Source organism: Branchiostoma floridae, chromosome 4, assembly GCF_000003815.2.
Source record: "Branchiostoma floridae strain S238N-H82 chromosome 4, Bfl_VNyyK, whole genome shotgun sequence".
Classification (NCBI taxonomy): Eukaryota; Metazoa; Chordata; class Leptocardii; order Amphioxiformes; family Branchiostomatidae; genus Branchiostoma; species Branchiostoma floridae.
In genome coordinates, this window is record NC_049982.1 from 14,423,865 (window position 1) to 14,451,417 (window position 27,553).

At 41.5% G+C, this 27,553-nt stretch overlaps 2 protein-coding genes and 1 long non-coding RNA gene across 5 annotated transcripts in view; 2 read left to right on the forward strand and 1 right to left on the reverse strand.

Annotated features, from left to right (window-relative positions):
- LOC118413586 (fibropellin-1-like) overlaps window positions 1–6,375 on the forward strand; it is a 17,804-nt gene extending 11,429 nt beyond the window's left edge. Inside the window, exons 27-35 of the mRNA XM_035817112.1 lie at window positions 140–250; window positions 341–451; window positions 542–652; window positions 743–853; window positions 959–1,069; window positions 4,491–4,536; window positions 5,081–5,112; window positions 5,216–5,270; window positions 5,438–6,375. Coding sequence (XP_035673005.1) covers window positions 140–250; window positions 341–451; window positions 542–652; window positions 743–853; window positions 959–1,069; window positions 4,491–4,536; window positions 5,081–5,112; window positions 5,216–5,270; window positions 5,438–5,729 — 980 coding nt within the window. The 3' untranslated portion in view covers window positions 5,730–6,375. The remainder of the gene's footprint in view (window positions 1–139; window positions 251–340; window positions 452–541; window positions 653–742; window positions 854–958; window positions 1,070–4,490; window positions 4,537–5,080; window positions 5,113–5,215; window positions 5,271–5,437) is intronic.
- Window positions 6,210–27,553, reverse strand: part of LOC118414547 (hemicentin-1-like) — a 28,597-nt gene continuing 7,253 nt past the window's right edge. The window contains exons 2-13 of one of the 3 annotated variants that reach the window (XM_035818654.1): window positions 17,535–17,712; window positions 16,450–16,586; window positions 15,280–15,591; window positions 13,305–13,452; window positions 12,747–12,862; window positions 12,011–12,265; window positions 9,071–9,246; window positions 8,767–8,908; window positions 8,375–8,494; window positions 7,771–7,956; window positions 7,422–7,556; window positions 6,210–7,185 (exon numbers count right to left, since the gene is read on the reverse strand). In XM_035818654.1, coding sequence (XP_035674547.1) covers window positions 7,184–7,185; window positions 7,422–7,556; window positions 7,771–7,956; window positions 8,375–8,494; window positions 8,767–8,908; window positions 9,071–9,246; window positions 12,011–12,265; window positions 12,747–12,862; window positions 13,305–13,452; window positions 15,280–15,591; window positions 16,450–16,586; window positions 17,535–17,712 — 1,907 coding nt within the window. In that variant the 3' untranslated portion in view covers window positions 6,210–7,183. The remainder of the gene's footprint in view (window positions 7,186–7,421; window positions 7,557–7,770; window positions 7,957–8,374; window positions 8,495–8,766; window positions 8,909–9,070; window positions 9,247–12,010; window positions 12,266–12,746; window positions 12,863–13,304; window positions 13,453–15,279; window positions 15,592–16,449; window positions 16,587–17,534; window positions 17,713–27,553) is intronic. The other 2 variants (XM_035818653.1, XM_035818655.1) reach the window with 2 other exon arrangements.
- LOC118414548 lies at window positions 15,603–17,715 on the forward strand. The gene is made up of 3 exons (XR_004830996.1): window positions 15,603–16,302; window positions 16,724–16,770; window positions 17,547–17,715. It is a non-coding gene; the product is annotated as an uncharacterized LOC118414548 (long non-coding RNA).

The window sequence follows — 27,553 nt, forward strand, 5'->3', positions numbered from 1 at the left end:
CTACACGTGCAGCTGTGACGCGGGTTTCAATGGAACAGACTGCGAAACTGGTGAGGAAGTGACAAAGCTGGATTAGTTGATATTTGTAGCTAAACAATATCTTTTTTGGCATGATAATTTTTGTTGTTTTCTTCTACAGATATTGACGAGTGCGAATCATCACCCTGTGTTCATGGCACCTGTAACGATGGCGTCAACTCCTACACGTGCAGCTGTGACGCGGGTTTCAATGGAACAGACTGCGAAACTGGTGAGGAAATGACAAAGCTGGAATTAGTTGATATTTGTAGCTAAACAATATCTTTTTTGGCATGATAATTTTTCTTGTTTTCTTCTACAGATATTGACGAGTGCGAATCATCACCCTGTGTTCATGGCACCTGTAACGATGGCGTCAACTCCTACACGTGCAGCTGTGACGCGGGTTTCAATGGAACAGACTGCGGAACTGGTGAGGAAATGACAAAGCTGGAATTAGTTGATATTTGTAGCTAAACAATACCTTTTTTGGCATCATAATTTTTGTTGTTTTCTTCTACAGATATTGACGAGTGCGAATCATCACCCTGTGTTCATGGCACCTGTAACGATGGCGTCAACTCCTACACGTGCAGCTGTGACGCGGGCTTCAATGGAACAGACTGCGAAACTGGTGAGGAAATGACAAAGCTGGAATTAGTTGATATTTGTAGCTAAACAATATCTTTTTTGGCATGATAATTTTTGTTGTTTTCTTCTACAGATATTGACGAGTGCGAATCATCACCCTGTGTTCATGGCACCTGTAACGATGGCGTCAACTCCTACACGTGCAGCTGTGACGCGGGTTTCTATGGAACAGACTGCGAAACTGGTGAGGAAATGATTCAGAATAAAATGATAAGACTGGAATCAGTTGATAGTTGTTGCTAATAATTTTTTAAACATGACGATTTTTGTTTTTTTTCTTTATCTACAGAAGCTGACGAGTGCGAATCATCACCCTGTGTTCATGGCACCTGTAACGATGGCGTCAACTCCTACACGTGCAGCTGTGACGCGGGTTTCTATGGAACAGATTGCGGAACTGGTGAGGAAATGATTCAGAATAAAATGACAAAGCTGACGATTCCCCTTCTAGCAAACACATTTTGTGCGGGTGTGGCCTTTAGATTATGCAAAGATTCACGCCACAGAGAATGAGACAGGAAGAATGGGAAGAATTAGTAATATCCGTACTGTAATATACAGCCAAAATGAACAGTTTGTTTTCGCTTATGTTAGCGAGAACTTGCTGGGTATCAGGTGGAAAAAAAACAGCACACTTGAACCCGCCGCAAGTAACTTTCACAGAGCCGTTTTGTATTCTATACATCCAGATTATCATCCAACATGGCGCCCACGCGTGACGAAGCGTTTTTTGAACGTCCTGTGAAAACGATCTATTGAACTTCCATAAATATAATTTGTCTCGGTTAGTGTAAAGGTATCAAGCTTTGTAGAAAATGTAGTACCCATGAGATTAATTACTTAATGTGAGATGCGCAAAACATGAAAACATCTGGACGCAATATTCGTCTCACCGCGTTCATGTCTTGGGCTTAAAGTGTTAGCAGTAACCGCGATCTAGGGAATTAACATTATATTCAATAGGAAATTGAGAAAGCCCATACATGTATAAGAATGAATTACACCTTTATGATAAACTTGCGATGAGTTTGTTACCTTGCCCCGTAAGATAAGCAGTTATCTTCGCCGAGAAGGTTATATTTTTTGGTTAAGGCCTCATGTTGTGTCCCAATATGTAGGTCAACAGCATATAACTAGAGAAGCTGTGTATAGATTTTAATGATATTTGGTATTTGAGTAGCGGTTGTGGACAGGAAGGTCGTATTCGAAAATGGCTGGCGTAGCCTTTTTCCATCAGGGCGGTAGCGGGCCGAATGTGTGTGTCCGCTTTCTTGTAAACAGCATAACTCGAGAACTTTTGAATGGATCCTGATGATATTTAGTAGCGGCTTCCTAAGGTACTGCAAGTTGAATTTTGACATCTTATGTTCTGGACATGCTGTGGTCATGATTTTTGAGTGGTAGATAGCCCTTGGGGTAGAGAGTAAGTGCTGTAAATTTGGACCTGCAGGCACCGATTTCCTTTCAAACTTTGGACGAGAATAACTCAAGAACGTGTTGACGGCCGCGGATCATCATGATTTTTGGTATGTAGATAGAATGAGTGATAACTTACGTTAAGTAATACTAATCATGCAAATCAACAGCTAATTTGCACAATAAATGAGGAAAGTTCATAGATCCATGCCAACAGCATATAACTCTAGAAGCTGTGTATGGATTTTCATGATATTTGGTGTTTGAGTAGCGGTTGCGATAAGGAAGGTCAAGTCCGAAAATGGTTGGCGTAGCATTTTTCGTCAGGACGGTAGCGGGCCGAGTGTGTGCGTTCGTTTGTTTGTGGAATGCATAACTCGAGAACTTTGAATGAATCCTGGTGATATTTGCTAGGTTAGTAGGGGTCAAGTTCGATAATGGGCCCCCTAGCGGCTTCCTAAGGTACTGCAGCAAAACAACAATTTTTGACATCTTGTGTTCTGAACACTGTGGTCGTGATTTTTGAGTGGTAGATAGCCTAAGTGATGACTCTTACATAATGTAATACTAATTATGCAGATCATCAGCTAATTTGCATAACTAATTAGAAAAGTTCATAAATCTACTGAATTCCATGATAGGACTTTCAAATTTGTCACATATGTAGCTGAGAAAGAAAAATGTCCAGTACATATTAATTATGCAAATGACGACCTCATTTCCATAATTAATGAGTAAACATGAACATGTTGACGTATCATCATGATTTTTTGTATATAGATGTGATGCCATACATAATGCAAATCATCAGTTAATTTGCATAATTAATAAGGAAAGTTCCACTGCAGTGCATGATAGGACTTTCAAACTTGTCACATATGTAACTGAGAAAGAGAGAAATGTTAACGACACATAGCTAAATCCCCTTATCATCATTCACTATTCGGCCAGGCTGGAGTCTGGAAGAGACTACATGATTGTAACAAAACACTATGAAAGTTGCGCTGGAAAGTATCACTACAGTGTTCATAATTTCATTGTCACATTTGCCAAGAAGGTTATGTTTTTGATAGCGTTTGTGGGTTTGTGAGGAACACATGTTCATGCAGTCATTTGCTAATGGGGTAGGTACTATTTGGTGATACATGAATAGGACCTTAAAGGCATGGTTATCTGGCGAAGGGCTGTGTTCTTCGAACTCTACTTAATTCTCTAATGACATTTGCCTTCAGTGGAGTACAGGCACCAATTGTATCGTAGAGTACTGGCCATAATAATATAGTATAAAATAAAATGATCAACACATTCGCGTCTACAAACAGCATTCTTCAGAATAATCCTTAAGCTTGTCTATTTCGCGAAGATATGTGTTCAAGGAACTCTATTTGTTTGTTTGTTTAATTCAACGTAGCACACAGACATTTAAAAAAACATTCAGGAGCCTGAGATTTCGTCCCTTCTATCTGTTGTGCTCAGAAATACTAGCCTCTACCAGGCTCCGTGGATCGGTAGAATCATTAGGTGAGGAAACGTACTCTTCTGGCCGGCTAACTCCCTTAGCGTACTTTAGACTCTATTTGTCCAATTTCTACAATTAGACCACCGATCCACGAAGCCTGGTAGAGGCTACAGAAATACATCATTTGATGAATTTCACCGAAATAGTTTGCCTTACACTGCAGACATCTGTGGTTATGCTTTCTATACACAAGGTTTATGAACTAGTACTGCCTGGATATGATATCTGACAACCATTATTCTCCATTTTCCAGAGATATCCGCGAGCGTATTTGGTCTATGCAACAACGGTTTTATTCCATGTGAGGTTGAATGTAAGTATTGACAATCGTTCATACACAGCTACTGCACTCGATGTGCACATTTTTTTACTACTCTATGTCGGCAGTTAGCAAACCTCCTGCAATCACTGCATGTAAGTTGAGATCTCCCATGTCACTACCGTCAACTACTACCGTGCTATCTGTATTGTGATAGATTGGTAATTAGTAAAGCAAGACACATTTGTGCGATATGATTATAAATGATGGTAATTTGTGTGATATGATTGTAAGCCTTTAAAATGTTAGCCTAACTGCTCTACTATGTTAGGTTTTTAATGTGTGTGTAAATGTTTTTAATGCCTAAATACGCAATTCAGCGCCTTAGGGCGCTGCAATGTATTTAGAGGTTGTTGAAACAATCAATAAACGTTAAAACACAATATGCCCTGCAATATGTATGTAAAAAAAATGACATACAAATGACACGTGTACCGTTTGATTTTAAAGAAGTTTGCATGTCTAACATGCCTTATATCCATTGTAGCTAAGAATCGGACTAATGATTCAGTCTAGAAAACAGAACTAAACATTCGCCTCAGACTGATGAACGTTGTTACTCTGAAGCACTGCAAGTGGCAGGAGCCATGCAGCAAGTGAAACGGCTCGCATTGTATTTGCAATGTTCAGCAGAAATAAACTTAAAATGTATTCTCTCAGATATTCTACTTGCCCTTCTGGCTTTTCTCTGCTTGGTCTGCTTGGTCACCTTCTGCTGCCTGATTATCTACTGGTGGTAAGTACAACCAGTATCAATTATCACAAGATGGTGTCAAGTTGATCGTTTATGGATGATACATCAGCATGATGTGTTGTAGGAAAATCTACTTCAAAATTTATGATACATATCAAAACTGCTTCTGTAAAGTCCTAAATGACTTGCTTGTCTATATTCTGGTGATCAAAGATTTGAACACTATGACGCATTAACCTATGTGACTTCCAAAAGGCGTCATGAATTGTTGTTGTGTTGTATTAGACACTAGTTTTATGTACCACGCTGATTACTTCTCTTAGTCCTTGTGCAATTAGCCTTCGGGCACGATTTTGGAAATAAACATGATTTTATTGTATTTATCAATAGACACAAGTGCTTCTGTATTCATGGCTACTGAAATAGCACAATAAATTCCATAATCATTCAATTATCTTTGCAGTGATGATGACAAAAGAAACAGGATAAAAGACGGTGAGTGATTCTATTCACACTAAATTGTCTTTTCTGACTAACATTTTAGCTTATTTCTATAATCCTTGACCTTTATGACCTAAAGCTAGGTTCTCTCATGCAGATGATGTCCTAGACGATGAAGTACATCTGTGGCCAACTAAGTGGCTACAAGACATGTAAGTATTGTCTCTTATATAGATATGGCACAGATAACTTGGATTCATCGTCTTCGAATTATTTGGAATGTAGTTGGCGTTTGTAGTTCATTCAGTTTTAGACAACTTTTACACAAAACCCCCTCCCCCACCCACCAAGATACTCATGATTTGTTTTACCCTTCCAGTGAGAAGGAAAAGGGATACCCATCTTCAGGATACTCGTCCAGCATAGAAGGTGGACAGTCGTCCAGGAAGTCATCAAGCACCGTACCAGTGCAGGAAAGGAAACCATCCAAGTACCCTCGCCGCAGCCACCAGATGGAAGTAGATATGGGCAGTGATGTCGTGTCTCGCCACTATGACAACAAGTTGTTGCTGAAGCGGTTGTCATACCCTTCCTCCGTCCCATTACCAGACTATGATAATGGCGGCGTGAGAAGGGGAAGGGTTTCTAATGTATCTATTACGTCCTGTTAACACCATCACGTTTCCAATTGTAAACGCTAAGACAACATCATCTAAGCCCCCTGGAATCTTACGCTGGTCAGAATAATGGGGTGTCGTTTCCGGCTGGGCACTTGGGTGGAACGTTTGGGCCCGTCCGCGGCTTTTTTTCGATAGAGATTACACATAGAAAACCTTCATGATAGTATTTGTATGATTATGTTGATGATATTTTTGTCTTACTCAACACTGTTATCAAACTCTGTTGTCTTAAGTTATTCATTCAATAAGATCCCTAGTGATATAAGACGAATATGTCATTGACCTGACAATGACCTTTAATAAAAGAAGACTATAATGTTTTAAACCGACTGTGGTCTATTATGACCTGGAATAAGATTAGAAGAGTTAAAACTGATCTTACAACGTGCATGTGGACATCACACATGAAAAGAACTCAGGACCAACTATATGTATCAATGGAATTTAGAATGATGGAAGTTTAAGGATTAATTACACCAGTAAAAGTATAATCTTATTTCAAAATCTTTACCACTGTACATACACTGAAAGTTATAATTACAATGTCTAATAGTCATTTTCACAGAATGTATGTTTACTCAATTCTTCAACGTGTCTACGCATCTTGGCAACGTAATTAAAGTAACCTGCTATCCTATGTCGCATGTCCCTCGCTCGGTCCATGCCTAAACTATGGCTAGCTACATGTGTTACTACATACTGACTTGACATATCTTTTTGTCATGTTGGTGAGATAATGATCACATATAAACACATTATGATCTTGTAATCATGTCTATTGTGTGTATTCTTTATAACATACAGTTTATAACAGTCTACGAGATCTTGTCGCCTCGAGTTGCACTGAAAATGTCGCTCAATGTTTTGAGCAGATATAGAGAATAAAAAAGCTATCACGGGATGCAAGTCTTTATCTTATTTGACACGAAACAAATCCCGTCTTGATAAACTCTTAGGTATCTACTGTACATATTTCCTAACTACCACGATGAGGAGGTATGGCAATGACCCGATAAACCCACAATCTGTGGCGTCTCCACTTCAGTCAATCTGAGACGTATTCGTTTTGTGAGGATGTCTTGGAAAGTTACTTCTGAGGTAACGTAAGTTTGCCGAACGGGCAAAAAGGGGTCGTTGGGGAAGAGACGTCGCATGTCATCCGCGCGTCGTGTAAATGTAGGCTGAACTGGATGGAAATGCCTCCGTTGGGGAGACTTTATTACGGTGACCCAAGCTGTTCTCGGTATCCCTATGTACTCCATGATTGATTCTTCCCAAGATGAAGATTCTAACATAGACCACTCCTTCCAGTGCAGGTTGCTTAACAGGATAGGGATTTTCCAAGTTGTTTCTAGAAAGCGTGAATCTCGTTGTAGCCAGGTGGCCGCTGACTGGGGTTATCTGCAGCTTTACATTCGAACAGACCGCTGTGTCTCGGGGGTAGCTCCTTGGGAAGGGAGTAAAGGACAAAACAAAAGTTTAGGAGATAAGTAAGCTAACGCTAGCTATGAGTAAGAAAACATCATCAACCTTTAGAAACCGAACATGACAGTCATTTTGTCAGAACTGCCATCGGCGAATTACATGGATAAGATACTATGGCTCGTTTTTAAGACGTGTACATGCAGTGGTAGCCAGAGCACGTCGAGTGAAATGGCTTCACGTGACGTCACAGGTACTCACAAGACATTTGTTTCCTTACAGTGATCGTGGGGGCGCACTCGCCATCACCGGACGGGCGGGGCTGCAGGTCAGGGTCCGGGCTCTTGGGCTGGTCTCGCTCCACGGTAGCGTAGGAAGGAAGCACGTTTACCAGGCCTGCGTAGAAACAGTGTCATTGTACCGAGACTAACAACAACTTGAGCATTAGCCAAAGAGTTACCTACTGTGATGTCAATCTACCAGAAAGAAGACATGTGTACTGGCTATTTTAGTTATTGCCGTTTCTTAGGATAAAGCCTCATAGATTTGAGCTTAGATACATACACGTTGTATCATTTAGTCTTTTTAAAGAAAGACGGAGGGAACTTACGCGGATAAGACAGTCCTATCGAATACGGGTCCTTGTCCAACCTTGGCGGAGGGCGTGGTTTCAGTGTGCCGTTGTTGACGTCATACTCGTACAAACCCTCGGGTTTGCCGTCCCGTTCTTCCCTGTCCACCATGTCCGGGCCCGGGACTGGCGGGACAGGTCTCGACACCGACACGCTGGATGTTTCTACGTGAAAATAGTGAATTTTAAGGAGCGATTTAGCGGACAATGTTCTCTCTGAATCCATTATTCTGCTTTTGCTTAGTTGTTTATTTTCCAAGACACAGAGAACCTGATTGCCATGTATGTAAAAAAACTATCCAAGGGGTGTTAACTTTATATATAAGAAAAGAACATTTCAATGTTTACATGTATATCACAACAGAATATGGTCAAAACAGACACACATTCGACAGCGACGACTCTTTCATTACATCAAATCTTCATTGAGATCTCTTCAAGTCTGTACACCTTGCGCCACCTATCGTGATAGCTGATAAGTGCAACGCAAATTGGTCGCCATGGATAGAAGAGTTGGGGACGGACAAGCGATCTCAAGAGCATGGTACTAATCTTCTGAGGGTTTTTTTTCCAGCAGCCTCACCTGAGTCTCTGTCGTCAGAGATCCAGCCTTTCTTCTTAACGATACAAACTCCGACAATCACGGCCAGGAGAGACACCACCGTCGTCACGGCGATCACGATGATCAGCGTCAGGTGCGAATCTTAGAAATACAAAAACAATGTACACAGGAACACAACAAGGTCAGATCTATTATTCATGACCACAAGGATACTTTATAACGCTGCCAGTTTTTTGCAACCGTATACGGAAGTGATAATTGTTACGATATTAAATGTAGACCTAAGAGCGGCGGAAGACAGCTTGCTACATGCAAATCAGTAATTTAGATATTACCCACTTTCCTTAACTTAAGCATAGCCAAATTTTGATTCTCGCATATATTGGCAGTACGGTACGGTACATAACTATCACCTTGCACTTCCAGCCTGAAGTCCTTCTGGTCGGACCCGAACATGTTGGACGCTCGACACATGTAGTTCCCCGCCTGGTCCAGCGCCGCCGTGCTGACGGTCAGGAGACTCTTCACACCTTTGCTCGTTCTCTCTTCCCTAACCTACAATAGGAACAGTAACTTATTCACAGTGCATTACACTATGCCGAAAAAGCGAAGACGACAATCAAGTGATGCATTTACAGAAGGCAGGACACCGGAGTTGTGCTGCCACACTTTTTAACACACACATTCACACAATGCACACTTTTATCTGATAGTTACCGCGACGTGTTCTGTAATTCCCGCAGTGTATATGGTCTCTTTTCCGTTGGAGTCCCTCCAGAACCACGTGATGCCGTCAGGAACAGGATCGGACGCCACCTCACAGATGAGCGTGGCGTCTCCGCCCTCCACGATGGTGAGAGTGGACAGGGAGCTGTCCCGGACCTCTGGCCTGCCTACAGGAGCGGCGGAAACATGGTGGTCGTCAGGGACATCTCATGCAGGATACAGTGGAGAAGGAACGAAAAAAGAGCGAAAAGAGTACCGGAGGAGAATTCTAGAATTGTAAAACATTGAGAATGATACAAATCACGAGTCGAAATAAAGAATGTAGCATACGTTAAAGGCTATAAAGTTCAAAAATGAAAATAAACCCTGTATTTAGGTCAAGCTATCCCTAGATTTGGAAACAAGATTGAAATGTTGAGCCTTTTGGACCGACTTGTTGGACATACATGTACCCGTCCCTACCCAGCGGAGCCTGAATACGTGACTTGTTTGCAATACTTAAGAGCAGGCCGCAATATTCCAACCACGCGTCAACATACATCCGTCTCAGTCAGTCGATCCGAACCTTTCTCAACGTACAACACAATTGATTCAAAGCATGGAAACATTTTAAGTGATTAAGTGTGATAGATGACACCGCGTGTGGACGAAAACCACCTCTTTCGGTCGCTTTGGCTTTTAGTAATGATTTTATTGATATCCGTTATTTCAAGTAATGTCGTGTCATAAATACGGCATCTGGCACATCCGGACACGTGAGAAATAACACGCGCCGAGTCTGTCAGGTGCGCTGATGTGTGACCAAGGCATCAAAAATGGAGGAAAAGTCATACCATTTGCGGTTCGATTTAAGGCAGACTATGAAACCAGAAATACGTATCTACGTTCCCCAGTAATCAAACATGCCGCGCCAGACGACGTTGATCGACCTCAAGGTCAATACTCTGTCGCCTTCAACTCGGCTTTATATACATGGCAAACGTACGGAAGTTGAACAAAACCGTTTTATCTACATATTCGTTGCGTATTATTTTTGCTGAAAAGCAAATACTCTACAGAAGTTTCGGGGATAGAAAAGAAGGGGGTGCGGCCATAACCTGAACTTCTGATGAAACTGGGCCCAACCCTGCCGAAATTAAGATCTAAATGGCAATGTCAATGCCCACTGAGACCTTTCTATTACTTAGCGTCAAGATTAGCTTTATTGCTTTGGTAGGTACAATTTCCATGACGTACCTACAAAACCTATGTGTGCTTCATCATTCTTGACCTGGCTTGCTCATAGGGTGCCAGGATGAGAGAAACCTCCCGGACCTTAATATGCTGTTATTCAATTACCACAAAAACTCTAAGATACGCTAAATATGTACTTTTATGACGAGACAGTTTGTATGTGGCATTGAAGTATGTTATAAGCACCCATGTAAGGACTATCTTGATAGGCGCAGGGTCACAAGTCCGTCACATGTGCCTGATCACGCACTGGCAGTTCTCATTAAACATGATGTATGTCTCCGCTCATCTGGCGACCCTGCCGGGTTCATTGGCTCCAACGATCCCCGTCTGGGCAGGTTAATCAATCCGCAGGGCGGCGGCGCACCTTAGTCTTTGATCCCTGAATGAAGGTTATGCTTATGAACCGCCTGTAACCTCATTATTCCAGTTGAACTACGATTCGTGCACGCTAACCCCAACCCTGAACAAAGTTTCATCTCTTTAATCACCGCCTACTGGGTCGTACGAAAGGCTACATTCCAGTCACTCCCTTTGGAAGCGCCATACTTTTTGCTTTATATAGATTTTTACATGAGTGCTTTAGGCTAATGGTTAGTGATTCTTCTTATGGATTACAAGGTCAGTGCCACGATCCCAACCTTCCCCCTGGGTTGGTGAACCCCGATATGAACCGGTGGGGGCTGTGGGCTTTGAAGAGGGACGTTGTAATCTATTTGTTTGCTGTCGTGTTTAAAGAGAACCTCGCCTTGAGCCATTTAACTGTTCTAAAAGCCAGGGGTGCGCACAGAGGAGGATTAGAAAACCTTATAGCCTAACCAGCTCATCTGGGACCATTATTACTGTAATATGATGTTCCCCTTTGCTTCAGCCCATCCCATCAACCCTAATCTCTATAAAACCGCCCCCTGGATGTAAATAAGAGGCATCCAATTATCATACGTGTACACGCACATACCTCAGTTCCTACAATACTTACACATCGTGTATTACTTTTGAGAAAGGTACGTTTCAGTGACGGATAAACACTAACACGTTGACCTCTATACTATCTATCATCTCTATTGTATGCAATAAACGATGTGAAAGTGGATGTGGAATCTACGCGCCAGATGGGCACCTTCCGTTCCAATACCGCAATCATAAGACATCTATACTAAGTTCTATATTTGTTCAGTTTTACCGAGCTGACCTGTGCGGATGAGGCTAATCCTACCTTAATAGATATTTAACGATCTGGGCATGATTAATGACGGACCTCCGACCTACAACGATGTGATATCGATCGGTATTTTTCTGTTTTGCACATTCTTCATGCGGGTGATGTATTTTCAACGGTCGGCTGGACTCTTCTTAAAACAAAATGCATTGACCTGTTACCTTACTAGTAGCAACGGAAATTAAGAATAACCAATATTTTTACGCTGAAATGCTTTCATTTGCGGAATGGGTAACGCCGGTAATAAGATAACCAAAAAGTTATAAAAAACGAGCAATCTGAGTAATATAGAGGACTAAACGATGATCTGTCGTGCCTAAATGTAGAACATTTTGAAACTATTGCGTCCAATCATTTGCGCCAGTATGTACAACTTTGTATGACAAACGTAAAAATCGATGATAAACATTTTGATGTATTTGACGTGAAGAAGATTTAAAAATAAACGAGAGAATTTCTATTTTGGGGTGTTCCCTTACCAACCACATCGATAAAGGTCTCCTTATCCACACTCGCAAATCCGGGACTGCTGGCCACGCATGCGTACTTCCCCTCCACATCGTAGTTGACCGGGGACAGCACCAGCGGGTTGCCCATGTACAGCTCTGTGTTCTGCCGCCGCCACCTCACCTGCGGCCTGGGATTTCCCTCCGCCACACACTCCAAGGAGAACCCGTCCTGTCCGTACAGCACGCTCACTTTGGTGTCAAACGTCTGCCGGATTCTTGGAGTAACTGGGGATTTAAAAAGAATAAGATACAAGTCAGGTTCATAATCACTCTGTCCATATGAAATAAATAACATAACGTTATGTCATGATATTACTTTATACATGACTTTGAGCAATGGAATACAGCAAAAACGTTGAAGGTCGTTACACTTGTACAGGCGTGATGTAAAATGCACCTGTCGCGGTGTCACGTGACAAATACTTTAGTGTATACATAATTCGGTATTCGATTGTGTCTGAAAGTTGGTGAGAATTACACACTTTTGCACTATATATATTGTACGCAGTCCTTTATCCTCTATCTTCATGTCTACCTTGCCCCCCCCCCCCAACGACCTGGAGGTCAAGGGACTAGGTAGGTAGGTAGGTAGGTACGAAGTCCTTTTGTGTGAAAGGAAAGTATTCAAGAGCTCGTACACAAGTGGACACGTGATCTTACATAGATCCTGCAGTGTTAACCTGAAGGAAGGAACTCGTTATCTTACACAGAACCTCCAGCGTGAACGTGCCGTAGCCGACTGGCGGGATCCCGTTTTCCGCGATGCATTGGTAGATCCCTGCGTCCGAGCTGGAGACTCTGTCTAAGTGAAGCACCTGACCTCTGCGCGGGAAGACAATGGACCGCTTTACACACTCGTGTTTCAGTAGACTTGAGTTGACTCTGTGACTTATAGTCGACTCGGAAACGCGTGTGTAAATCGGGTCTTTGCAATGTAGAACTGGCAGCTAAGAATATTACTTTTATTGGCAGATAACTTCTTTGCAACTTCACGAGTTTGTACGTTTTCCAATGCAATCACATCAACATAGATCATATAGAAACATTGGACGTAACTTATTTCTTTGTGCAAATATAAGCTTAATTAGAGTTCAAATAACAGATGACGCAAAATGCAGACTGGATTATTTACCATACATTGAGTTCCCACTGGTATGACCAAGTTTTCATATAAGATCCTGAACAGGATAGACAGGCGTGTGCGTCACAGAATATCAATGTTTGAATCACCTTCCAGTATAGCAACCAGGTAGGATCGCCTCACCTGTTGTCTACCCTGAAGGGTAGCGCGTGGCCGACCTTTCTCCAGTCGACGTCAGCAGGGGGGTTGCTGTCCACGTGACATGTGACGTTCAGCGACTCTCCCTCCATCACACGTGACGACTTCGGCGTCACCGTTACAGTCGGTGGATCTGGCAATGGAGGAGTTGGTTGAATCGTGAATTGGTGAATATAAAACATGTTGTCTATGAGTATTAGTCTTGGTTAGCTAGGAAAGGCATCGCGTTAGATAAATACAAAATATCTCCTCTCGGACCTTCAAAAAGTTGGAGATCCACTCTTCTAGCAACTGACAGCAGCCTAAAGGACCAGAGATGCTTGTGTAGGTTCAACTGCTCTGTATTCCTTATGAACTTATTTTGGACAGTCGTCTGATAGTTGGTGTCAGAACATATCACTTTCGATCTAAATCATCAGCATATGTGCATGCTGTGTTATCACTGCCGTTATCAATGTCGTGCTCAAAGCTTCCCTCCAACCTGCACGCACCTGATATCATTCACAAGAGTAACCATTATGGCATCAAGGTTCAGATCTGTATCGCTTATACACCAAGAGGGGAGATGTTATCATGGGTCATCCTGATATCGATAGACAGTAATCCAAAGTTATAGAGGTGATAGTCCATTGGACAGTAAACTGGATCACTTTATTCGGATCTCATGTACGCCCAAACTGTTATGAGTGTTCAGATGTAGAAGACGTGGATGTTTCGGATCAGATAAGCTGCTAAGCCAAGAAGGAATTCGAAGTACTGCTTCTTTTTGTCAAATTAGCTACGAAAAACAAGACATAACAAATGTGACATTTTCTGTTAATTATAAGCTTTCTGGAGACGTCTGAAACATTACGCCTCCGTTACGAAAGTCTAACATGTGTACACAGGGCCGTGCCATTTTACTCAGTGGTGTTTAAAAGGACAATGCCAGTGCAACTACGTCTTATGAATGCCTATGTAACCTTTAAGTGTACTATATTACATTATGTGATAGATTGTTCTAATGTATCTTAGGTGGCTATAACTTGCACAGACAATGACATATCACCTATCTATTTCTTATACCATTGCTTACACTTCTAGAGGGACTTTGTTTGCGTCCGCCGTTGAATTTCACGACCCATAACAGTTCTTATCGATAGAACTGAATTCACCCATGTCATCAGATAAGGCTGACAGTGGCAGATGGGTCATTGAGCAGAGGGTTCTTGATGGGCCCTTTAGGGGGAAGCCAACCGTTGACAATTGTGAGGCTTCTATATTCAGCATAAGCTGTACTGATACTAGTGATGGAAGACACTGCAAACTCCCAATCCAACTTCTTGAAAAGTTACACAGTTTGTATGTGAATAATTCGAAGTATATTAAGTCGTTAAGAGGATCAAAGACTTATATACACAACATGGCCCCAAAGGAGTAATTATGACAGGCTGTGATGCTCTAGACCGATGCCATGCCAAGTGCCATTTTTCCGACCACTACTATATGTACGCGACTCAACCTCTGCTTGGAGAGTAATGCCAAGTGCGATGTGGTGCGGTGTAGTATGGAGCGTGATCATCTTTGTAAAAAGTGTGAATGAATAACAACAAATCGGAACTTCTCATTTAGTTTATTACTTCAAGGCTGTGCAAATTAACATGTTATAATCTATCTGCTCGTATCCTGCCGTAATTAGTCCTACATGTTCCTACACTAAATATAGATATTTGTTAGCGTTAGTGATTAATAAATGTCAGAGAAATTTTGGTGCATTGGCAAATGAGTGAACACAGACAGTTTACGCACAGTGCTCAACGAAAACTGGCCCAACGGGATCTGAACTAAAACTTATACTATTCTCTTTCACAGTTCCTATTTGACCTGCATGCCAAATGTTTATGTGTCTCAATCCTTACAGTGGTTCTACAGCTATTGTTCTGTCCTGTTAGACCAGCTTTCCGTTGGACGTGGTACTTACATCTGACGTTAAGGACCTTGACGGCTGTCCTGGCCTTCACCAGGGAGGGGAAACCCTGGTTTGCCTTGCAAGACAGGTTCGCGCCATTATCCCATTTCGTGAGGTACGGGATCACCAAGTTCAGCATCACTTCACCCTTGTTGATCCCCTCTTTGAAGGCGTCGTCCGGGAGCTTGTATGGCCTGGTGCCGTTGTACCATGTCAGGCGGGGAGGGGGCCTGCCCCCTACCGACGTGCACGTCAGCATCAGCCCCTGGCCTGCCTTACGAGGGGCCGTGTCACCAATAATGTCGGGTGGGCCCGACAGTGGAACTGTGGTATGACGTAATGAATACCAATTTCGCTTCGTGTAGTCAAGAACAAGAAACAATTGCACCAAGTACCCAATACTAGAACTATCCTATTGTTCTACTTTTTGTGTAAAAATGGCACGACCCGGTGTATTTCGTTTTGCACTTACTACTATTACTACTAAATTGAGTAATAGGGAAGCTCTAGTACATGGAACCGATGCAATTGTGTCTTTGTGAGTTTCAGTTTTACTTTGTTATTGTACGCTTGGACAGCTTTAGCCATTTTTGACCAGGGTGGCAAGATTTCAGTTAATGGATAAAACATGGATTATACAGTGCGTCATAGTGTGTTGCATGAAAGCAAGCTACATTATATGGATAACCAGTATGCAATGAACGCTCGTACACGTAGAATACAAGAGTGAAAGATCAAGTCTGAAACCCTGATGCTGACTCGCAACAAATTTACACTACAGCTTACGTGAATGCGACATATTCATTTTCAGTTTACGGGTGGTGTTATTTCTGCTCACCAACTGAACAGTTCAAGAAAAAAATAAACGTTTCGTTGCGTTGCATTAAACATGGCGCCCAGAGTCTCTCTCAGATAGCTCTCTCAGAGTCTGCGCGTCTCACTGAGAAAACACGTTCCATTGACTCAGGTGAAAAGTTGTGCATTATCAGGTGAAAGGTTGTGCGTTATCAGATGAAACGTTGTGCACTATATCAGGTGAAAAGTTGTGATCAGTATGATTTATTCTGATAAGCAGTAATGTAGAAATGTTGTTATGCATGGAATGCCTGCGACTGTAAGTCGTCATTTAACGTTACACATTTATAACTCACCGCTTGAGAGGTATACACCGTGTTGACGTACCTACTACTGCGAGGGTAGCCTCAGCAGTCTCGTCCAGTGACAGTGTGCTGCACCTATAGTCTCCCTCGTCTGAGTTAGCCGCGCGTAGAATCTGTAAGTTGTGTTCCCCTCTTGTGGTGTCTCCAAGGATTCGGTATCTACAGCAGGGGTGGGGGAGGGGTATTTAGAAATGGACTAAATTGCATACGTACGTGTGGGGTCTTGGAGATCCGGAGTTGGTGCCTGCTTGTAGTGTGTTTTATTTCATACTGTGTAATGTTACATATATTACCAGGAGCTCCTTCCTGTGAGTGAGAGGTGCATTTATGGGCTTGACTATTGGTATGTATTATTGGTTGTTGGAGGATGTTATGTGGTCTTAAAAGGCGATAAAAAGCGTCTTTTATTTTTATGTAACGTTTTCTTAACATTTGAGATCCAATTCTGATTGGAAATGCCCAAGCTACAAGAGTGAGATAAGGTGCACATTACAAAATGACACAAACAACAGACCTAAATAGACTACATGATATCACATCTTGTTCACTTGAACACAAAACTACACTTTCCACAGGAAATAACTTCCGAAAATGTTTGTGGGTACCAAGGTTATCGTGTCCCTATCACATGTAGTAAAGCATGATATACAACCTTTATATGGCATTTTGTGCACATGATTTACATGAACTGGCACTTCTGGTCCCTTGGAGAACGGATGAGGTTTCCATGTCTATGCTAAACGTATAAATCTGAACATTTATGTTGACCACTGCCCTACAAGTTTAGATTTGAGTTAAATAATGCATGCCACATTTTTGTTAATTAAGAAAGATCTAGAGTTCGACCACTGCCCTACAAGTTTAGATTTGAGTTAAATAATGCATGCCACATTTTTGTCAATTAAATTAATAATTATAAGAAAGATCGAGAGTTCAATGCGCGTGTTCCACTATGTAGAAAATCATCTTCGAAAGGTTTTTAAAAATCGTTGATACATTTATGGACCTCCTTATTCATGCTACGAGGGAAGTGTCAAAATCTGTTCTTTGATAATCTATTTTTATGAAATAATCTGTATTTTGAGAGTACAGTAATGCTATTTATACCTTCCCTTGAAGCGTTTGGCGATGACGTTACCACTGGAGATATGACGCATATCCGGCGGGCCGTACCACTGCACCATCTCTGATGGGGGAAGTCCGTCAATGGCACAGTGGAGCGTTACTGTGTCTCCTTTCAGGACATCAGCTGATTTAGGTCGCTCTCTGTAAGACGCTCCGTCCACTGTGGTGGCAACATCAAACACCATGGGGTTTTACAATAAGATTAATCACCCCTATTGCTCTCTGTAACTTCAATTGTTGGAGTAAATATCGATGGGAAACATTTTGTAAGACGTTTTTGGCACTTTTTGCTTTATATCGATAGCAAAATTCAAGCTAGGCCAAGAATCATGATTACCTTAGAAAAAACACACTTTTTATGAAAACCATACGATACGAGAAACTCTTGCTGTGTGCATCCTGGTTGCCGACTTTCATTTCAAACCAAGGCTTCCTATGTAGTTTCATTTTGTACCACATTCAAGTAACGGGAGACTTGAAGACGTCTTGGGGACACCGCTGGCACACCCGTAAAAGAAACACGGTTTTGCTCGTAAGAAAAAAAAACACACCAATATTTCAATTGCAATAAACTTACAACCACGCAAATTGAGCCATTAGAACCAAGTGTTACATATTGTCAGCCTGAGATCATTAATTGTGACATAACTCAGTGATGGCCTCATTGAACAGCACCATTAACATGCGTCTCTATAGAACTGCGGAAGATCACTCGATAAGACCGAAAGCGAGAGCTATAAAACCTGATAGCTTCCTTGTGGTCTCGATAGCAATCAACCTTTCTGGAAGATTAACAAGCTTATGAACCCTGAAGATGTATAACTTGGTTTTATCAGACCAGCGTTTGTAATTGGATTCACATCCCTGCAGCCGTACGTTAGTAACTATATTAGCAGGGACACGTTCAGTCGAACTGTTGAGAGTTATGATGTTATTACCCTGGTCGGCATGGAAGTGGAGATGAAGCTGTAAGGGGTGTTTGACAAATGTAGAGATAAAAGTGAGAGCTCGAGTATAGACATACTTTCCAGATACAATCTTCGCCATTCCAATCTGTATATACAATATAGATGTTGCTCAATCATCCTTCAAGGAAACAAATCATACACGAATGCTGGTAGTCTCCAGGGCAACCACTTTATGAATAGCATCACATTAACTTACAGGAGGATGGTCCATTCGAGGCTGACATAAAGAAAGATTTAGTTTTAGAGCATTAGAGAAGAAACACATTTCATCATGCAAGTTGTCTGCTCAAAGTAACATGAAATAACAGATGACAGTCAAAATTAACAAATAGAAGTAATCATTACATCAGTAACATGTAACTCAGGTTGAAATACAAAATAAACTACGTCAACGTTATAGCATAGAAATGACAATAATAACAACGAAGTAAACTAATGATCATAAAATCTAATTACCAGCAATAACAAAACAAACTGAATCAAGATTACGACATCACATACACAAAATCAAGCTGACCGGCCAATCTAGATAAACTAAACGAATCTCCCGGTCTTTGAAACATAATTGAACACAATGTCGACAATTTGGCAGTTGGTCGATTGTGGGACGGGAGAGGCTGCCCGTAGGGAGTAGGGTACATGAAGTATTGTCAGATGAATTGAGGGGTTAGAAGAGAGTATTTCGTCAATGTTTAAATAGGATAGGGTTTGCAACATATGGGCCATTTTGCTATTAAACAGCTCGCAGTGCAACAGGTAGTGCTCAGTTGTCTCATTTGGATCCCCACATTTACACTTAGGGCTAGTATAAATATTTAGTTCGTATAGAGAGATTAAGGTCACACGATGTCGTGGCTAGGTTATTGGGGTGCACATTGACCGAGATCACGTGCATTTTATATCTTATTTTACTTCTAATGGTTCACAAGGTCTTAACGTTTACTTGACCTCTATGAGATTGTGGATCTCGTAGCACAAGAGGAATGTGGACATCCCATTATATCCATTCTAGGCCGAAAGACGGTTGCCGCCGAACCAAGATGGAATTTGAACCAGTTGGGACCAGGACCTCAACTGCGAGGCTGCTTCTTTGAGTTACAAGGTCATCCCTAAGGTAGCAAGTGTAGTCATTCTAAAATCCATGAACAGCTAATTCGACTGGATCTGCCTTGGGATCGCGAGGTCATCTCATCTCTCTTAAGTGGAAAGCATATCGGCAGGAAACTGGTTCACATGGAGCTGTATTTGTGTCAGTTCATCCATCACGTAACGGGGTTAGCTGACCCTACAAACGGCACAATGATCTGCTCAAGTCTAGTCTATACTGTAGACCTTGTGGGAAAGGTGGCCTGATATGATACATATAGGGAACGTCCTACATACGTCAGGAGAGGCTTTGGAGTAAATCCAGCAGTGTGCGTTTGCTAAGCTCTTGGTCAGTACGTTGGCTGTGATGGAGATGGTTGATATGTACTTTTAGGTAGGCCTTCCTGAGTGAGAGTGCAGATCAAACTGCCTTATAACGTACGCAAGATAACAATGGCTCTAAAATTTATCCTGGTACTTAACAAGTAACTATTGCCTTGCATATTTTATTACTTGGATATATAACGTTATAGCCTCAAACGACTTGCCGTATAACGTGTTACAAATAACGTGTTGTATATTCGATCAAATCAAACAAGTATTACATGTGTAACAGTACATGTAGCTACATGCCGTGATTCATGTTTCTATATGTGTATAAAAAGGGTCATATATCTGACTATGTCTGGAGGACCACGGAGGGTTTCTGAGCAACTTGCCTTATCAGCATAAGACATCCGATATCCTTGCATCAAATCCTTTCGTGTCGTGCCCCCATGTCTATCTCGCCCGTCCAGACGCTCCCGTGTTCCTTCTTCAATTATTTCATAGCCGGAAATAGACTTAAGAAATCTTCCTGCGCATCAATCATTAAACTTTCAATCTTCCTAACACGAAATTTCTGTCAGCTGTTTGGGTCGATGGGCATTTCTTAGTTTGTTTTCCATTATTCGTTGGAATTCCTAAGTGAAATGAAATCGCCCTAGTTTTCATCCAGTCTTGATTGATGTTACAGTGATGGCACCATGACAAAAGTCTGGAAGGAAGCATTATGTCGACACTAGATTAACTACTAGTCTGTTTTTTTTCAGTCGTAGAATAAACCAACCGTTTCATTGTGGAATGACTTAAGCTTTACGTTTTGACCTCAATTATACATTAGGAAATGTACATTACACATGGAAATCTCATTCCCTTAGACAAAGAGTGTCAAGATAAAATAAATGTATCAGTATTAGAGCCCTAAACAAAAAAGAACAAGCTATTTGCTGATCACATCATCGAGATTGACAATGACGTTTTTCCGACACAACATCAGTCAGCATCCCCCTCAAGAGACTGGAATCACCACTATATACGGCTTTATTCCCAACCCAATAAAGAAGATTGCATTTGAGAGGGTCTGTTATATTGGCATGTCGCTAAGTTGCAAGTCTCTCCATCCCCCGGGAGAGTGACTCCCATGAATGTTACGCCTTCCGCGTACGAGAAGATCGAACTTCATCTACTGTGGCCCTGACTTTGTTATGGGTCAGGACTAGAAGGAAAAGGACACCATTAGAAAGTGAACTGTCTACCTTGATAGACAGGTCGGCTACTGAAAGGTCGGTACGTATCCGGATCCAGCGACATCGGAAATGAAGAATTTGCAAAAGGAGTAAAGGTACTTGAAAGTTTTGGTCTAAGAGGCCAGATCCCTGCTTCATCCGACATGATATAGTCACCTGAAGCCGAAATGTACGTGAGGATTTTCCGAATCTCCTCGCTCTGTGCTGGATCCGTGGTGAGGAATATCTCGGTACAAGAAAAATGAACTAATGTATGACATAAAGTGAAACCTGAATGAACGTGCAAGCCCAACACCAACGCTTAAAGATTTTTTTCATTGTAACAACTTTCAGAGTATTGAAAAAAGAAACACCTTGGGTATTGAAGATGATGATTATTACTGCTCGTATAATGAACATGAAAGGAAATGTTGGCAACACTTTTCGAGAAGTTGAAGGCCAGATGTAAGCCCCTGAGAGCGGAAGTGTTGGAAGTGGGACCCAGGTGTGTTGGAAGCACCAAGTCTAATAAGCACGTTCATCGTCCGGAACCGTCCGTTAGAAATTGAATGGCACAATAACCTGCTATTTTGTATTAACGGCCCTCCTGGCAAATGTCCCAGAACGTGGTTGGGAACGAACGTGGAGTGTGCACTGTGCGAGCGTCCCGAAACTGGGAACGAGGGGTGGGGGGATCTGAAATTACATACACTGCCAGTGCCTCTGAGAAATACCAATGGCCACGAATCAGAAAAAAACTACTTAAGAAGTATTAATTGAATTTTGGAAAAAGAAATTCTGATCAATGACGCACTTGTTAAGTTAAATGCCAGTCGACATTACTGCTCATCTATTTCGGATAAGATGAGTACATTCTAAGTTAAATTGAAGCTTGTTCATTTCCTTAATCCCTTAAACTGTATGTGACTACCGGTAAAATGTTGGACACATAATTCATTATTTGAAAGTTTCACGGTGCACATGAATGAGCGTTATTTGCAAATTAAACTTTTTATTGTACACAACCTATGTCTTCGTCATAATCTACATTTTCGTCGTTAAGCCCGGCAACCGTGATATGGGTCGTTGTAGCAAAGTTCTTCCATAAACAGTCATTTAGTTGGCGTAATGGAGGCCACATGAGCTCCCAAAGGGCACACAGTATAATGCACAGCAAAGTTAATACAAACCATTGTTAATGCCAACGATATGACCACTTATATATATCTGTATATGTATCTAATATCACAGATGTTTGCGACATTTCATCATCTCATCAAATGAGATATATGAATAGCGTAAGGTCATAGTACACGTATGCTAGCTACATGTAGTCAGGGTCAATTGAAGTAGAATTGTTAGCGTACATAACTTTGACAAGGACACAGATGCTGCGTCCTTTCGGTGCGATACATTGTGTAGATTACATAGACAAATGTCGAAATGTCAACAATAGTTTTACAGTTGTATAAATACTATCATATTAGACACGTGTTTTCATCGATTCGGAAAATGAAAATTGTCGTAATACCCGGCCCATTTCTTGGAAACACCTCCCTCGGGTTCCAATTTACAATACGTGAGTAGGCCTAGCTTGATGCCAGTTGAACTTGGTTCTTGCACCTCATATACAGACCACATTTCCTTTTGGACCAATGTATGATTTACTGCATTTGTTGAGTTAATGATCTGTTTGGCGCATCCTTTATTGCCTGTTGCATTCTACATGAAAATCGTAATGGGCTTACGTGATCAAATGGCTTACGTTTATACAGAAATTATGGTTAGCCGATGGTCTATCACCATAACTTTATGGAGGTCGTCAAAGACCTTTGACAGTGGTATGAACCAAGGCCTAGTAAAGTATCTCAGACGAAGTGATCCACAAATAACCGCTGTCACAATTGCCTCTTTATTAGCCCTTCGAAGCTGTAACAAGCCACAGGCTATCAGAAACTAACACCGGTTTTCCGTGTTTTTACGGTCATTTCCATCGCCACAACAGAGAACAACCATTACTACTATCACGTAATCGCTACCGAAACATATTCTCCCTCACCGAAGTCCCCATAAACTCCGTCCATAGTTGAATGAATAACTACACCGCCAATTCCAGTTTAATGGAATGGGTGCCACGCCAGCTGCGCTGTACTGTATTGACTCTTTTGCCACCGTCTCACCACAAGTTGGAGCCGGGCCAAGGACAGGAAACTAGAATCTATTCCTGCATTCATGGGCAATGCCAATAGCGAGCATTGAGGAAGGAAAGCACTTACTACGAAGGCAAACCGTGTAAGCGTGGTCCTTTAGATGTTGTAAACTGTCCTGCTGGATAGGGTGTGTCTCTAAACCCAGAAAGACAATGGAATTGCGATGCTTGAGATTAAGTGCACCCAGACGACGACGAAAAGCTACATGTACGTAAACGTAGGTAGCTTCCCTATGACGAAATTGTGACACTTTCTTTCTACAAGGTTAACTGTGATACCCTAACCATTTGCGTAACTTCAGCTACTTTGTGAACAGTAAAACGTTCAATAGGCATATTACCGTTTTCATCACTAAAAATGATTTTGCTTAGAAACAGTTTATCAGGTTCCGAATGATTTCCAATGTGGTGCTTCTTATCCAGCAGGCTGGTGTGACAGGGAGGAGTACGGCAGAAACAGCAGCGGTTTCCGCTCTACATCCATCTCACTTCCTATGGGACATAGATCAATACTAACCCATATATACATCATGGTGGGTAAATGTACGTTTGTAGGAAGGACAAAAGTGCTGAGGCTTGCTAAAGATATCAGTCTTGATTTATACCTGAGGGTGCGATAAACACTTGGTATTGACCTGAAGTAAGGCGGAAAGCCCAAGCGGTAAATCGTCATCGCAATGGACTGTAAAGCAAAGGAAAGAGATTCTGAACATGTATCTGTGTTATGTTGAACATTTGCATAGCTTGATTACGGACGATTAACATTGTTCAAACAAGTTAGCTTGGGTAATCTCGTTTATTCACAATAACATCCGCCTGCAGTAGTCATTTTTTTTATTGTTGACTTATATGATTGAACACTTCCTGAGTCAATGTTGTCCTTTGTCCATTGAGTTACTTCTCATGTTATGCTATCTTGCTGCCAATTATTTTCTAATAACCAATGTGCTGGCGTTCTTCAACAGAACTGTTCCCAATCAAAATCCAAAATTTTATCTATACGTATGGAGAGTAGCTTTATCAAATGTTTTTAGAGGGTTCTGGATTTTTAGATTCTTTATATAATCCACTCAGTTCTCCGGTTCAGTCTAAAAATTTAGGAACACAACTGGCCAATAAAATCTACATGCCAAGATTAATTCCTTGATGGCAAAATGCCAACTGCAATATGAATGCAACCAAATTTTATTTCTCTGCCTTCCAATATAGTGTGTGCAAACGCCTGCACATGCACATGCTCAGTAGCTATCTGCAAAATGTGTGTCCTTCATGTCTGGGACATCCTGTAGGTTACTGCAGTTTGGTGATGTAAGGCAGGTGACATCGATTTTTATCGACGATGAACGCGGAACATTTTACAGGCATCACATTTACGATGTGGATATGGCTTCTACATAACCTTCATCAAGCATTTATGAAACCAGAATGGCTCTACTCTCGTGATGGTCATTGGAGGCAGGTATAGCCTAGTCAGTTAGACACCTTAATGGCATATTTCCACATAGGAAACGTTTGGTGCTTTACACCAACCAATCATGTTGATATGATGCTCTACAAACATTGTTGTTAACGGGAAAAGGCCCGCCGCCGAGAGAGATATGAAAAAAAATTGTAGGTATTAACATTCAAAACATACAGAGTTACCGGCTAGAAACACGTGAGCTGATGCATACTTGAACTCTAACAGTTCATGATAATCTTGGATTGTCAATTGGAGGGACAAATGAATTTAATTAAACTGGTATAATTTGTTTCTTCCAATGTATGGGCCTTTAGATCGACTGGGAAGAGCATCTGGCTACCCTATAACTATAGAGACCCATCCTCAAGGCTTAATCGGTTTGACCATGGCTTACCACAGTACTTACCTGTGGATGGACCGGTTCATCGAAGCAACCACAATGATTAGAATTTACGGAGAACTGTCATCGTGCTTCCCAATGGTGGGACCGATTTAGTAAATGATTTGGCCAAGATACTACGGGCAAGATGCGATGTTTTATCGCAGTATTCTGTGCTGCACTTTTTACTATCCCTTCGCGCCATCTTAACTGTAGGTTCGAATTCGTCCCGGCTATGCACCATTCATTATGATTTGCCCATGATTAACTGAAATTTGCATGCAAATCCCCAAGCTCATTAGAAAGTAGGTTACTGCCGGCATTATTAGGGTACTCATAATTCATGTATAATCGGAAATTACAACTGTGAATGCACCCGTTACAAACGCCATCACAATAACACCAAAATATCAGGTTGGCCATAAAGATAAGGATATAATTGTCCTCAGCCGATAGTTAATTTACCAGGGAAAATCTAATAAAACAGTGATTAGTGGGAAGTAAGAACGATGCCTACATTTCTCCAATCGTGTTACAGGCAGAAGAAGTACAGACTGGAAGTGTAAATTGGCCCAGTATCATTGTCAATCTAACATTATTATTGAAAGAATGATTCATTGATATAGCCGCTATAGGGTTTGATGATGCCGCAAGCATCGTTTACTGTGAGGAGCTACTAAGGGATAAATGTATATTACTCAATGGCGGTCCCTATCGGTAATCATTATCTTAGTTATAAAGTCTTCTCCCATGAAATTCTACCTGATAAATTATTCAGTTAAGATAAGGGAAATATATGTTTAAATCGCTCGGAGCAAACGAAAACGAAGTATCATGGTCTTGAGCTATACGTTTACCCGTCAGGTGCAAATGTCACGGTGTGCTATAAAGTAAAAAAAAAAATGTTTGGTATCAACGGGTGGTTAAGATGATTTGATTGTGTCTCAGTTTGTGTGGAATTTTATCATGCAAATATGATGCTTGTAGAATTATTGTAACCCTGTGTGCATACATGAACGTGAAGGTAATGGACTATGTCTATTTTGTATCCAGCATTTTTCTTAGCATTTATTTAGAACAGTATTAAAGGGTCAGGATGCTAGAATCCCGTCTAAGCACCCATTGTTTAATTTCAAGAACCACCGCTTAGTTTTCTTCCATGACCGTGCAGTACCAGTGTGTGAAGGAATGTGTACGTCGAAATACCCTGGGGCTTACAGCGGACACGTACAAATAATTAATGAAGCTGGGGACGCCGCCACATCTGCTGCAGTCATAACATGAATTTCCAACTCGGTCCGACTTTATTACGGCTCGTAAATGTTAGCGGATAGGGTCAGAGGGGGTGGGAGATAGGGGATCAAGTTACCATGGTAACGGGAGAAAAATAGCTCGAGTAAACAAGGTCAGGTAACATCGTTGTTTGAAAACAAGCACTTCGTCGATGATATATACTGTACAGGCGGATACCCAGAAAGTTGTCATTGCAGCAAAGATTTGCAATTCTGCCTGTGGAATCAGCAATGAAACTCCTAACACATGCATGGATTGACTCTTACTTAGACAACAGTGCATTCCCTGTTCCAACAAGAACTGTACCGGTACTGTTACGGGAAACTTTATCTTATTTCGTCTAGAGACAAGATTAATTGGAAAAGCCGATTTCTCCATTAAGACCTCAATAGTACTAGTGGGTGACGCTTAATTATCACATATTAGCTTAATAAGACACTGCCGTGCTCTTTGTTAGTTGTTAATTGTTGGGGCATTTTCTTAGCCACAAGCTTTGTAGAAGAAGTATTGGATTGTTTTCCCTGGCGATTCTCTATTCAGGTCATTCATTTAACCTACATCCGTCATTTAATCGATGTTATTACTTTAACGACTGGAGACGCCACCATTAATTAACGCCAGCCAAGGTCCAACGGGAATAAAGGAGATGGTGTTTAGCAGTACTATGATTGTTGAATACACTCAGGACAATAGACGTCATATTATGATGATGTTTCATATGACCTTGACCTAGCCTTGACATAAACTGCAGCATACCTACCTTATTGGATGTTACATGTCCATGGTCATGTTATTTACTATACACTTCAATTGGCTGTGCCTGGACATTACGGTTCCTTCCATCAACCCAACACGACTGTATGGGACCTGACATGCTGATCCCTTATTTCATGCCCTGTCGGTTGGCATTACCGGCGTATGTTCAGACTACACATGTCCTGCAACTGTGTGCTGCAGACACCAGGAGAGAGGTCCTTTTGATACTTGTTCCTAGTTGTATAATATTGTTGTCTCTCAGGGAATCTGCCATAAATCGTGCTTAATCGTAAACTGTACC